Genomic DNA, 14,335 nt, shown 5'->3' on the forward strand with positions numbered 1-14,335 from the left:
CAAATATGAACTTGCATAACTATTGTTAGTCATATGTAATTTATCTTAAAATCAAGCATGGTACTAGAAGACTGGAGGGTGGTCAATCTAATGCTGATTATTAAAAAAGGTTCCAGTTATTCAAAGTTGTTAAATGGAAGAGGACTGTGAAAAATTACAAGAGGACCTTACAAGACTGGGAATCCACATGGCACAACACCCATCAGACCAGTAGAGCCTCAGATTACAGCCCCTGAACACTGTAGCCTAAAAAAATAAAGCAAATTCCACTTTGTTAACGTTATTTTCCTGCAGTCAATTCAGCACAGCCTTTTGACCTCACCTTCTTTCTGTCCATGTCAGCAACTAAAAACTGGCTGGCTGCTAGCTTTGCCTGCTCCTGATTGCATACCTTACAGATCCTCCAGTAACTACCACTGCAAGAATGAGGACTTGCTGAGACTGAGCAAATGTTTCTTGAGTCATTTAAAATATGACATTTTCCCCTCTTCCTACCTGGGTGTCGTCGTCGATAACACACTGAAACCTTCTGCTCAGTGTGCTGCTGCGGCTAAGAAAGCAAATAGAATGTTGGGTATTATCAGGAAAGGTATGGAAAACAGGTGTGAGGATGTTATAATGCCGTTGTATCGCTCCATGGTGCGACCGCACCTTGAGTATTGTGTTCAATTCTGGTTGCCGCATCTCAAGAAAGATATAGTAGAATTGGAAAAGGTGCAGCGAAGGGCGACTAAAATTATAGCGGGGATGGGACGACTTCCCTATGAAGAAAGACTAAGGAGGCTAGGGCTATACAGCTTGGAGAAGAGACGGCTGAGGGGAGACATGATAGAGGTATATAAAATAATGAGTGGAGTGGAACAGGTGGATGTGAAGCGTCTGTTCACACTTTCCAAAAATACTAGGACTAGGGGGCATGCGATGAAACTACAGTGTAGTAAATTGAAAACAAATCAGAGAAAATTTTTCTTCACCCAACGTGTAATTAAACTCTGGAATTCGTTGCCGGAGAAAGTGGTGAAGGCAGTTAGCTTAGCAGAGTTTAAAAAGGGGTTGGACGGTTTCCTAAAGGACAAGTCCATAAACCGCTACTAAACGGACTTGGAAAACTCCAAAATTCCAGGAATAACATGTATAGAATGTTTGTACGTTTGGGAAGCTTGCCAGGTGCCCGTGGACAGGATGCTGGGCTCGATGGACCCTTGGTCTTTTCCCAGTATGGCATTACTTATGTACTTATGTTTCCTTCCAGGAGACAAGATGAAGCAGCGAGTTCTACCAGTAGGAGAGAGGCTGCAGGCCCAAGGCTCTCATCTCAACCACAATGCACACATGAGGACAGAGAGAAAAAGCACCAAACAGCTTCCCTACATGCTGCTGCATCTCCCTGCCTCCTCCTGCCCATTGCTGACTTCCTGGGCTACAGGGCTCTGACTTGGCAGCTCAGTAACCATAGGGAGGAAGAAAGGAGGCACATCTGAATGGCCAAACCAGAGCTGAAGCCCCAGTCACACCAATTTACAGTTAGTAGTTCGTTCTGGTTGTGGTGGCAAAGGGGTGGTACCTGCCACCCTGTAGTGATACATCCAAGTCATCTTTTGCTTGAAAAGTATGAGGATCTCTTCAAGAAGGTATATTCATCTACATGTGGTTCAAGACTTGGCTTTTTTCGTATATTTTGACTACCCTAAAAACCAGACTTGATCAAGGATGAGTCTAGAAATCTTGAGCTAGATGGCCTGGCACAAATATTCAGATCTAGAACTAAACAGTTCTAGAATAGCAATAGTTATACAAAGCATTTCAAGTCTAGGACTGTAAGGCTGGTGCTGACCTAACATCTGCTATGTGGCTAATGAAACCATGACATGTGGTGTGAGCTGCAAAATATTAGTCAGGTTCTTCATGAAAATGCTGGAGCATCCCTTTAATTTTAAAGGAAGACAGCAGGCTTAAAAAATTAATTTTGTTTATATAAATTTTCATTTTCTTTTTATAAATGTTTTTAGGGCACAACTGGACAAGAACATCACTGAAGCATAAATACAAGACACAGCTAAACATGGGCAAGAGACAGAGTACCTCCTCCTGGAAGGTTGTCTGCTTTCCAACCTGAAGATCACAGATTCAATGCTGGATTGTTCATGTTAGCTATTAACCCAAAGGGGGGGGGACGACGACAGCAGAAATTGGCAACATTGGAAAGAAACCCAATATTTAGGGGGGGGGGGTTCCCTATTCTTTTGGGTTAGACTCAAATTTAGGTGACTTCTTCTTTAACTTTTGTTTGTTTGACTGAGTCAACCTTTCAATACCTTTACTTTGGCTACTTCATTAAGTCAGAGTACCTATGGATTCCTGAGACTTGAATACTACAACAGAACACGAACTAGGATTGCTTAAGGTAAGTCTTCATGTCATGCACTCCAAGAAATGCATCCAATACAAGAGAGCACACAAGGATTACTGAAAGCAAAGAACCAATCAGGAAACACAAACTAAGATTACCAGAAATACAAGACACAGCTGGGCATAGGGTAGCTACAGCAGAATTTCTGGAGGCTCCTCAGGAAAAGCAGCTGCCTTCCAACCTCAAGGGAACAAGTTCAAGGCTGGTTGGTGCCTGATAGTTATTGACATTTGCTGAAATTTACTAAAAGCTGTCATTTCAGGATTAATTCCTGTTCTTTCCAGCTAGAAATGATATCACTACTAGCTTCTATTGTTACAGATTAGAGACACTGAATCACTATACAAAGTTTAATATCTAGAGCGGAAAAAGCACATTTTCATTTTTTTTATTATTATCTGGATAGGCAAGATCTAACGAGAACATTTGATTTTCTTCTTAGAAAAGTTGCTATCTAGCATCTGATTCCCATTCCAATTGCCATGAAGGTTCCAAAGGTGCCTCCACTCTGCATCATCGTTTTTCCAACGCCACCCATCAGTTCTCTCCCTCTCATGCCGATCCTGAGAGAGGGAAAAATGCAATACTGTGTCACACAGAAATAAAAGTAATGGCTTGCCTTCATCATGGTTAAATTGTTCTTACATTGTGTATTTAATGTAAAATTCTGTGAAAATTAATACATTTAAAAAAAACAACCTGTTTTCCTATTAGAGGACCACACAGTAGCTCACTTTTACAAAGCACTGTATCTTCAGGACACTTTAAAAGATTATTGTAAAATGTAAAGGTGGAAAGAGATCATAAAGTATTTCTATTTTACAGCTTGGTTATGGTGTTGTGGTATAAATTTATTTTCTAATTTGCTCAAGTTGGAAAGGTAGAAATCTACTAAAAATGTTAATTTAGAAAAGATCCCTCCCTTTACAAATCTGCATAATCCGATTTCCCTTCACCTTCAGTTCACAGAGAGATGACCAGACATTATTCTCAAGAATTTCCTAGTACAGAATTCATGGCTCCTTCAGTAATGACTATATCTAGTCAGGTTCAGATTCATCCGATCTGGCTGTGCTCAATCAGCAGAATCTAATTATCTATTAAATTTGTTCAGTTTGTTTGACTGAGTAACCAAGGGGGTTGTTACTTTTTCACACGAGTGATATGGGTGTTGGATAACTTTGTTCTTTAAATAAATGACGTTATCATACAAAAACTATGTTCTGTGTTTACTCAGGTTCTAATATTACACTTTCTTTAAAGATCAGAAACCATTCAGTGCAATAGATATGCAATAGTAAGGGAAATCAGGAAAGGGGGAACACATGCCTAGCACAAAACAGAGATACACGCAAACATACAACAGATCTGTGCAAATACACAGATGCATATATACACACACACACACAATATACACAGACACAGATACGTGCGCAGATTCTGCAGATACTGTGATGGGCCCCTTGGGCCAATGGCCCGTTGCACCTAATCTCTCCCGGCACAAGTATAAAGAAGTCACTTTTCTCAGTGTTCAACATAAATTTTATTGCAATGTCTTCTCATCAATCGCTAAGTTAGCTCTGCAGTATCCTACCCGACAATTCACCCACCGGGCCCCTTCCCCAGCTCTACCTTCAACCAACACAGTCATGTAGCTTATCACTGCCCCAGCAGTGCATTAATGTTCCAACAAAAAGACTCAGGTCTTAACAGGTATCCCACACAGCTTCTTAAGGGTTTATACAGTCCAACAGCATCTAGCGCAAACATGTCTTAGCACTGTTAAAAGTCTCCATGCTATCTTTCCACTCTTTGCTAACAAAAATTAGCAACAGAAAAATATCCAGCTCTGGGGTTTTTCTGTCTGCCACCAATGCTGGAGCAGCCACCTCCCTTGCAGCATTCCACAGACACGGCCCACCCACAGCTAGCACAGGAGAAAAACAGTATACTGTGACCAGCACTATGCAGAACCACCCCAAAACAATCCAATATTATTTAGAGACTTATCTCTGTGCCTTTCGAGGTTAGTATAAAAAGGGGAGTTTCCTCTTCACTCCAGCTCACTGGTTCCATGTCCTTGAACCACATTCCTTTTCAGAGTGTCCTGGCACAGCCCTTACTTTGGGGTCCCTTCTTACCCAGGTTGGGTAGACCATCTACTCCTGGCTGGCCTCTCTCTCTTGTGTGAAGGCTTTACTCTCTGGCTGCTCCAGTCCTCCAACCCCTCCCTTCCAGACAATGCCTTTCTTTGATGGACACTAGAAACTCCTCCCCGCAGGTAGCATCCCAGTTTCCTACACAGCCCAAGCCCCACCTCTGCCAAACCTCCTAGCAGGCTCTAGAACTCCAAGGTATTGCTGCTAGGTAAGGCAACTCCCTTCCACTTGACTGGATTCCATTCCGGGTTTCTCTCTCCACCTGAAACTCCAAACTCTCCTAAAGCTATTTACCAAAATTAAATGGAAGGAAGACCACCTCTGGGGCAGCATGGTCACTTATATACCACAAAGCATACACAAGGAGTGTAATTATTTTTCTCTCCCTTTATTTCATTTTTAAAATTAATTCTACAACTTTAAGACTCGACAGTTTTCTTATTGGTTGATATGTGTATTTTTCTGCATTTAAACCTCTATCTTCAGTTCTTTAGTCTCACCTTCGCATCCCTCCCTCCCTCCCCCCCCCCCATGCAAATGAGCCCGATCTTACTGCATCCACTGTAACTGGAAGCAGACATAGGAGGTAGAATCCAGCCAGTGGAAAGGTGGGCGGAGTGGAGCACTGGAAGGCAGCTCTAGTCAAAGGAAGAAAGGAGGTAGTGTGGAGAAAATTTCTGCATCTGGTGGGAGGTTGAAGATAAGTGAACCCGCTTCAAGAAAATGCCACAATTTATTTCTATGGGAGAAACAGCTTCAACAGCTATAATGTACATACGCTGATTCACTGTAACATTGTTAATAAGGAATTTCACCTGTCCCCCTCCATATCTTCACTCCTTCTGACAGAAAGCACACACAAGATACATAAGAATGCACAGAGACACACCCAACAGTTCCCCCCCCCCCCCCCCCAAACACACACATTTACAAGCAGAGTGGTGGGAATAAATTTCAGGAGCCATGCTCTGCATGCTTTCCCTACTTGTTTCAAACATACCTTAGGCAAGAGAATGTGCCGAAAAGTGCTCCTGCTGCCATTCCTACTGCAAAGCCCATCATGAATCCCATTTTCACTCTATCAAAACAGCTGGGTTGGGATTGTCCATAGGGTCCAACAGCCACAGGCATCTGAAAAAGAAAAAAGTTACATTTTCCTGGAAACAAAAAAGTAATACAAAACATTCTACAGTTTATCTGAATCTGATATAGAGTCCCTCGGAGCAGTTTACATACACCAGATAAATGGAAAAGTTGGATTTCACTGATTCCAGGTGTTGACTGAATGTTTTAGATACAGGCTGATTTGTTAGGACCAGATATACAGTTCATTTGATATAGTGCTTATTAAGCAGGCTGAACAAAACCAAATGGTTTACATGTCAAAATTAAAATATAATAACCTCTACTTTAAATATATCCATGTATAAATTGCAATTTATGAAACTATTTTTTAAATATCATTTTTATTCAGGCAAACTCATGAACAAGATAAACATACAGCACATAGAAAACAATTTGACAATAGCATAACAGTCCCAAACCAGAGAATATTTGTTTGTTGCATTTGTACCCCACATTTCCCCACCTATTTGCAGGCTCAATGTGGTTTACATGGAGGCGTTTGCCAAGTCGGTGGATAACAAATACAAAGTTGTATAGTGATCGTATGAGGTATAAGTGGAGGGTTGGAATGGATGAAGATTGCGTGTTGACAGAAACATGATGGCAGATAAGGGCCAAAAGGCCCATCCAGCCTGCCCATCCTCAGGGACCACCAACTCTTTTTTTTTTTCTCTAAGGGATCTCAAATGCCTGTCTCACGCTTTCTTAAACTCTGACACAATCCCCATCTCCAAGATCTCCACCAGTAGGCCATTCCACACATCCACCACCCTTTCCATGAAAGAATATTTTCTTAGCTTCCTCATAAGCCTATTTCCTCTTAACTTCATGGTATGCCCCTCATTCCAGAGTGTTCCTTCATTTGCAAAAGGCTCCCCTCCTGTACATTAGCACCACTCAGGTATTTAAATGTCTCTATCATATCCCCTCTCTCTTCCAGTGTATACATGTTACCCCAGCTTCCCCTCTCCTGAATCCAGGAGAGAGCGACTGACCAAGTCCAACTACACACTGTCCTTACCCACAATATAGACTGCTATGAGCGCCTGCAGGTATTTCAGAACCCACCGCATGACTCCTAATGACTCCCTGTTTGTTGACATCAGCCACCATAGTGGCATTATCCGACATCACCTTTCTCCAAAGGAGTGGCAGAATTCCATCAGGATCAGTTGGACCACAGTCTTCAGATGACTGCTGTACCAAGTACGCTGAGCCATGTGACCCAGGCAATGAGCTCCCCATCCAAGAAAGACTCACATCCATGATGGCAAGCACCCACCAAGGGGGATCCAGCAACAGCCCCTCAGGAGCTGAACTGGGCTGCCTCCACCAGATTTCACCGATTCTTGCCTTCTCACCTCCTCCCCCCCAATTAAAAAAAAAGAGGACGGCTGACTCCTAAGAAACTAAACTTCTGTTTTTGGCAGGGTGAGCACAGCAGACAATTTTTTTTTTTTCAAATATAGACTTATGTTATGGAGTATTTAAGAAACAAATTGAGTGTGCTGCCGATTTGAATATTAGACTTTATCACCTGGGACCACGTGAATTTTCAGTGGCTAAAACGGGTTTGGAATGCATTGCCTTAGAAGAGTTGCCAAGTTATCCATTTGAGGAGGGAGCCTTGTTCACTGGTCCTGGATTTCTGCCAACCTCATCCTGGTGCATTATGGGACCTGCAGCATTGATTTCAATAGATAGAATCATGGACCACAACTATTACACTGCTTTTGGATATAAGTTTAAAACCAGGACTGCTCTCCCTCCTGGAATGGGTAACTTGACAGCTCTGCCTTAGGGGGTACTGGTAGGAGTGGTTTAATCTATCCTAGCGTACAATTGGCAAGGTAGCTTCAGATATCAACTCCGAAAGTGTATTATATCTAATTGGGTGTTAAGACCCAGCTGCCCCTAGAGCCCTGCTGCTATTTGACAGTAACGTATACAATTTCCTCACATTTGGGGACAGACCAAAGGTCCATCAAGCCCAGCATCCTGTTTGCAACAGTGGCCAATGCACGTGTTATACTTCTGCCTAGAAATGTTTCTTCGTCCTGACCAAGTACTAGAAAAGAACAGCACCATCCCAAACCACTGCACAAAGCAAAACACTCTTCGGTCGCCATCTCTCACCTTTCCTGCTCTCCTCTCTCTCTCTGGGAAGCTCACGCCTCTGTCGCTTAGTCATTGCGTCACTGCTGGGCGCACTGCATGATGTCACTGGACGCAAAAGCACTTCCTGGCGCTGAGGTTCCAGGGGGCCCAGTCGCTCAGTCATTGCGTCACTGCTGGGCGCACTGCATGATGTCACTGGACGCAAAAGCACTTCCCGGCGCTGAGGTTCCAGGGGGCCCAGTCGCTCAGTCATTGCGTCACTGCTCGGCGCACTGCATGATGTCACTGGACGCAAGAGCACTTCCCGGCGCTGAGGTTCCAGGGGGCCCAGTCGCTCAGTCATTGCGTCACTGCTCGGCGCACTGCATGATGTCACTGGACGCAAAAGCACTTCCTGGCACTGAGGTTCCAGGGGGCCCAGTCGCTCAGTCATTGCGTCACTGCTGGGAGCACTGCATGATGTCACTGGACGCAAAAGCACTTCCCGGCGCTGAGGTTCCAGGGGGCCCAGTCGCTCAGTCATTGCGTCACTGCTCGGCGCACTGCATGATGTCACTGGACGCAAAAGCACTTCCCGGCGCTGAGGTTCCAGGGGGCCCAGTCGCTCAGTCATTGCGTCACTGCTCGGCGCACTGGCAACGTCACTGGCTCTTCTTAAGGAGCTCTGTGTACGGAAATGGTGGCCGAACCTGGCGGATAAGTTTTCCTGCTGGGTTTTGTCTGGACTTTGTCCGTTTTGTTGGTTTCTACTTTTAATAGCCCCATTTTGCTGTAGAGACAATGCTGTGTCGGGGGGTCCTGAAAATGCTACTGAGCTGCAGAAGCGGCTCCGCTCCGACCTGCCAACACTTTAGGAAGGGTTTTCACCTGGCGGCGCAGAATAAAGGTATTTCCTGGCTGCTTTATTTACTTATTTATTTATTTATTGCATTTTTATCCCACATTTTCCCACCTCTTTGCAGGCTCAATGTGGCTTACAATACATCATGGATAGTGGAAATAAGAAGAGAATTGACATTTGGTATTACAGAAGGATTTTGGGTTACATGATAATGAAAAACATGATAGTAGTATAACAAGAGAACATTTTAAGACAGTTTTGGATACAAAAGTCCACCTCTTTAACATTGCTTTTGACTCGTAACCACTTGCCTCCACCTACCCTCCTCTGTTCCCGTACACATTAATTGATTTGATTTGCTTACTTTATTTTTTGTCTATTAGATTGTAAGCTCTTTGAGCAGGGACTGTCTTTCTTCTATGTTTGTGCAGCGCTGCGTATGCCTTGTAGCGCTATAGAAATGCTAAATAGTAGTAGTAGTAGTAGTCTCTTGTAACCAGAGCTAATATTGTGATGTCATAATGCCTCAGGCCACCAATAAGAGCCAACCTCATCAGTGATGTCACAATGGCTTGATTGTCCTATACTTGGCTCACTTTTATTACATAGCTCTTTGAGCAGGGACTGTCTTTCTTCTATGTTTGTGCAGCGCTGCGTACGCCTTGTAGCGCTATAGAAATGCTAAATAGTAGTAGTAGTAGTCTCTTGTAATCAGAGGTGATATTGTGATGTCATAATGCCTCAGGCCACCAATAAGAGCCAACCTCATCAGTGATGTCACAATGGCTTGATTGTCCTATACTTGGCTCACTTTTATTACATAGCTCTTTGAGCAGGGACTGTCTTTCTTCTATGTTTGTGCAGCGCTGCGTACGCCTTGTAGCGCTATAGAAATGCTAAATAGTAGTAGTAGTAGTAGTAGTTATGTGGGGGAATTCACGTGTTCATCTTTGTGGTATGTCCTTACACGTTGAAATCGCCTTTCTTATACTATTCTATGCAGCTAATGAGTAGCACTTCCCTAAAACAGATTGGAGCGAAGTCGCATAGTTAGAGCAGCAGCCCGAGAGCTGCTTTTAACCAGGCTTCAACTGCCGCTGGTGCTTCTGAAATAGTCACTTTAGCCTCCGCTTTTTTTTTTTTGGTCAGCGCCCAGTTAATATGTTACTGGTGAAAGAAGATTAAAGCATCTTTAAAATCTAGCTTTCTTAAGTCCCTTGATGAAAAGTTGTTGTGTTTTGGGTTTTTCTTTTAGCTATGTAGACTTCAGAAAGCCTTTGATTATCTCTGGGTGTTGCTATCTTCATAGAAGAACTATATGACTTCATATGTTCTTTATAGGTGGCTTGATTTAGATGTATTTTGGTCACTTTGACTTTTTGTTTTTAGTAGGCACAGGGCAGCATAAACATAAGAATAGCCATACTGCGTCAGACCAATGGCTCATCTAACCCACCTAGGGCTTTGTTTACTAAGGTGCACTAGTATTTTTAGCGCATTCACAAAATTATCACGCGCTGTGTAGGTGCCCATAGAAATATTGTGGGCGCTAAAAACATTAATGCACCTCTAACTTGGCTTAGTAAACGGGGCCCCTAGTATCGCTAACAGTGGCTAATCCAGGTCACAAGTACCTGGCAGAAACCCAATTAGTAACAACTTTCCATCTTACTTGAATGTGCTGTTCATTGCTGCAGTCTTCATTTTCGTTAATCATGAGCTATTCTATTCACTTCAATCTGGTTTTTGCCCTCTACAGTCTAGAGAAGTAGTCATTGCCAAAGTCTCCAGTGATCTGTTCCTGGCCATATCCCAGGATCTTTACTCAATCCTTATCTTTCTTGACCGCTCTGTTGCTTTTGTTTCTGCTGATCATTACTAACTTTTTGATATGTTGATCTCAGTTGGATTTTGGGATTCTTTTCTGTCTGGTTTTCTATCCTTCTCTACTTCTATTCCACTATCAGTTGATGAATCCTCAGGGCTCTGTCTTGGGACTCCTTTTTTTTTTCTCTATAGTTGCTGTTTTGGTGCTCTGACCTCCTCCCATGCTTTTCAGTGCTGTTGACTCCCAGGTCTACCTCTCTACATCTGAAATTTCACCAAGAATCCATGCCCAAGTCTCAGCCTGATTGATTGACATTGCAACCTGGATGTTACACTGTCATCTGAAACTGAACATAGCTGATACTGAGCTGCTTATCTTCCCTTCTTTCTTCTTCTCCCATTCTCTATTTGTGTAGGTAACACCGTCATCTTTCATGCCTCTCTCTTTCTGTGCGCACATCCAAACAGGTTACTAAAACCTGTCATTTTTTTTTCCTCTATAACATCACCAAAATTCCTTCCTCCTTTTTTCTGAACATATTACCAATTTTTTTGTCCCACTTATCACCTCTTACTTCAGAGTACCTCAGTCTGCTACTCACAGGTCTCTCATTCAACCCTCTCTCCTTCACTGTGTTCAAAATTCTGACGCATGACTTACCGTCCACCAGTGTTGCTACATTCATATAGGATTACATTCATAAGAACATAAATATAGCCATACTGGGTCAGACCAATGGTCCATCTAGCCCAGTGTCCTGTTTTCAACAGTGGCCACTCCTGGTCAGAAACTCAAATAGTAGCAACCCATGTCTGTCAATAGTAGACTGTGGACTTTTCCTCCAGGAACTTGTCCAAACCGTTTTTAAACCCAGATATGCTAACTGCTTTTACTACATCTTCCGGCAAAGAGTTCTAGAGCTTAACTATTAGTCGAGTGGAAAAAATACCATTTTCCCCCTCGTCTGCAAACCCCCTGTTCACCCAGATCACTTAGCGCTGCTCAGAAGAATGTACCATCCTTCATGCATATTCAATTAGATACAATCCACCAATCTATTTTTAGATTTTCTCATTTTTAAAAGATGTAATTAGTCCATAGCTGAAATTTTTCAGGATTATGCAGTTGATATCCTTCTATCTTGTTGTATAAATTTTTATTTATTTATTTATTGCATTTGCATTTTCCCACCTATTTGCAGGCTCAATGTGGCTTACAAAGTACCGTAAAGGCATTCGCCAGTCTGGTAGAAACAGTTACAATGTGATATTGTGGTCGGGTAGGGTACACATCTTACAGGTACAATGGGGTCGAAGAGAGGAAAGGTTGTAAAGTGTCCGTTTCGAGTTTTGGTTTTGCTGTGCTGCACCATATCCCTGGAATAGACTTCCTGAGCTGGTACGTCAAGCTCCATCTCTGGCCGTCTTCAAATCTAAACTAAAAGCCCACCTTGTTGATGCTGCTTTTAACTCCTAACCCTTATTTTATCATCCTCACTTTAATATTCCCGTATCTCTTACATAGTAACATAGTAACATAGTAGATGACGGCAGAAAAAGACCTGCACGGTCCATCTAGTCTGCCCACGATAAACTCATGTGTATACCTTACCTTGATTTGTACCTGTCTTTTTCAGGGCACAGACCATATAAGTCTGTGCAGCAGTATTTCCCGCCTCCCAACCACCAGTCCCGCCTCCCATCACCGGCTCCGGCACAGACCCCGTATAAGTCTGCCCTCCCCCATCCTAGCCTCTCAACCACCAACCCCTCTTCCCCCCGCCACCCAATTTCAGCTAAGCTTCTGTGGATCCATTCCTTCTGCACAGGATTCCTTTATGCCTGTCCCACGCATGCTTGAATTCCGTTACCGTTTTCATCTCCACCACCTCCCGCGGGAGGGCATTCCAAGCGTTCACCACCCTCTCCGTGAAGAAATACTTCCTGACATCTTTCCTGAGTCTGCCCCCCTTCAATCTCATTTCATGTCCTCTCGTACTACCGCCTTCCCCTCTCCGGAAAAGATTCGTTTGCGGATTAATACCTTTCAAATATTTGAACGTCTGTATCATATCACCCCTGTTCCTCCTTTCCTCCAGAGTATACATGTTCAGGTCAGCAAGTCTCTCTTCATACGTCTTGGAACGCAACTCCCATACCATCCTTGTAGCTTTTCTTTGTACCGCTTCCATTTTTTTAACATCCTTCGCAAGGTATGGCCTCCAAAACTGAACACAATACTCCAGGTGGGGCCTCACCAACGTCTTATACAGGGGCATTAAAACCTCCTTTTTTCTGCTGGTCACACCTCTCTCTATACAGCCTAGCAACCTTCTCGCTACGGCCACCGCCTTGTTGCACTGTTTCATAGGCTTTAGGTCCTCAGATACTATCACCCCAAGATCCCTCTCCCCGTCCGTGACTATCAGGCTCTCCCCACCTAACACATACGCCTCCCTTGGATTTCTACTCCCTAAGTGCATCACTTTGCATTTCTTCGCATTGAATTTTAATTGCCAAACGTTAGACCATTGTTCCAGCTTCTTCAGATCTTTTTTCATGTTTTCCACTCCCTCCAGGGTGTCCACTCTGTTGCAAATCTTGGTGTCATCCGCAAAAAGGCAAACTTTACCTTGTAACCCTTCGGCAATGTCACTCACAAATATATTGAACAGAATGGGCCCCAGCACCGATCCCTGAGGCACTCCACTACTCACCTTTCCCTCCTCCGAGCGAACTCCATTCACTACCACCCTCTGGCGTCTGCCCGTCAACCAGTTCCTAATCCAGTTCACCACTTCGGGTCCTATCTTCAGCCCTTCTAGTTTATTCAAGAGCCTCCTGTGGGGAACCGTGTCAAAAGCCTTGCTGAAATCTAAGTAGATGACGTCCATAGCACGTCCTTGATTTAATTCTCCCGTCACCCAGTCAAAGAATTCAATGAGATTCGTTTGGCACGACTTCCCTTTGGTGAAACCATGTTGTCTCGGATCTTGCAACTTATTGGCTTCCAGGAAATTCACTATCCTTTCCTTCAGCATGGCTTCCATTACTTTTCCAATAACCGAAGTGAGGCTTACTGGCCTGTAGTTTCCAGCTTCTTCCCTATCCCCACTTTTGTGAGGTTTGTCCTGTTTGTCCTAATTAGATTGTAAGCTCTGACGAGCAGGGACTGTCTCTTCATGTTCAAGTGTACAGCACTGCGTACGTCTAGTAGTGCTATAGAAATAAGTAGTAGTAGTTACCAATCCTAGGGACAAGCAATGGCTTCCCCAAGTCAGACTATGGACTTCTCCTTCAGAAACTTGTCCAAAACTTTTTTATACCCAGATATGTTAACCGCTGTTACCACATCCTCTGGCAGCAAGTTCCAGAGCTTAACTATTCTTTGAGTGAAAAAATATTTCCGCCTATTTGTTTTAAAAGTATTTCCATGTAATTTCATTGAGTGTCCTCTGGTATTTGTACTTTTTGAAAGAGTGAAAAATCAGTTCACTTCTACCCATTCTACACCACTCAGGATTTTATAGACCTCAATCGTTAACACATTTTAATTTTGATTTTGGTCTTTCTTTAGCATGTAAAGTGTCTGTTACTTCATTTTTAACAGGAAATAATACCGATGGACATGTGAAAGACTTGGAGCTCAGACCCCTATATATGGATGTTCAGGCAACCACACCAATGGTTTGTAAAATCATTTAATATTTGAGATTCTGAGTTTACATTACATTGCAACACTCAAGGGAGCAGTATAGGAACTGCTGAATCATGATAATTTTATAACAGCTCATCTAGACAGAGAGAAAAAGGCTCTATTTGTAACCTCTTTTATGAAGACACATAGTTGTCTGT

At 43.2% G+C, this 14,335-nt stretch overlaps 2 protein-coding genes across 2 annotated transcripts in view; one reads left to right on the forward strand and one right to left on the reverse strand.

Annotated features, from left to right (window-relative positions):
* Positions 1–2,774: 2,774 nt before the first annotated feature.
* On the reverse strand, positions 2,775–7,939 carry ROMO1 (reactive oxygen species modulator 1). The gene is made up of 3 exons (XM_030213540.1): positions 7,831–7,939; positions 5,570–5,700; positions 2,775–2,973 (listed from the first exon to the last, which is right to left on the reverse strand). The coding sequence occupies exons 2-3, from the start codon at positions 5,698–5,700 to the stop codon at positions 2,865–2,867; spliced, it is 240 nt and encodes a 79-aa protein (XP_030069400.1). The 5' UTR covers positions 7,831–7,939; the 3' UTR covers positions 2,775–2,864.
* Positions 7,940–8,425: 486 nt separating this feature from the next.
* Positions 8,426–14,335, forward strand: part of NFS1 (NFS1 cysteine desulfurase) — a 67,391-nt gene continuing 61,481 nt past the window's right edge. The window contains exons 1-2 of the mRNA XM_030213539.1: positions 8,426–8,698; positions 14,091–14,167. Of these exons, the coding sequence (XP_030069399.1) occupies positions 8,593–8,698; positions 14,091–14,167 (183 nt within the window). The 5' untranslated portion in view covers positions 8,426–8,592. The remainder of the gene's footprint in view (positions 8,699–14,090; positions 14,168–14,335) is intronic.

Source organism: Microcaecilia unicolor, chromosome 8, assembly GCF_901765095.1.
Source record: "Microcaecilia unicolor chromosome 8, aMicUni1.1, whole genome shotgun sequence".
Classification (NCBI taxonomy): domain Eukaryota; kingdom Metazoa; phylum Chordata; class Amphibia; order Gymnophiona; family Siphonopidae; genus Microcaecilia; species Microcaecilia unicolor.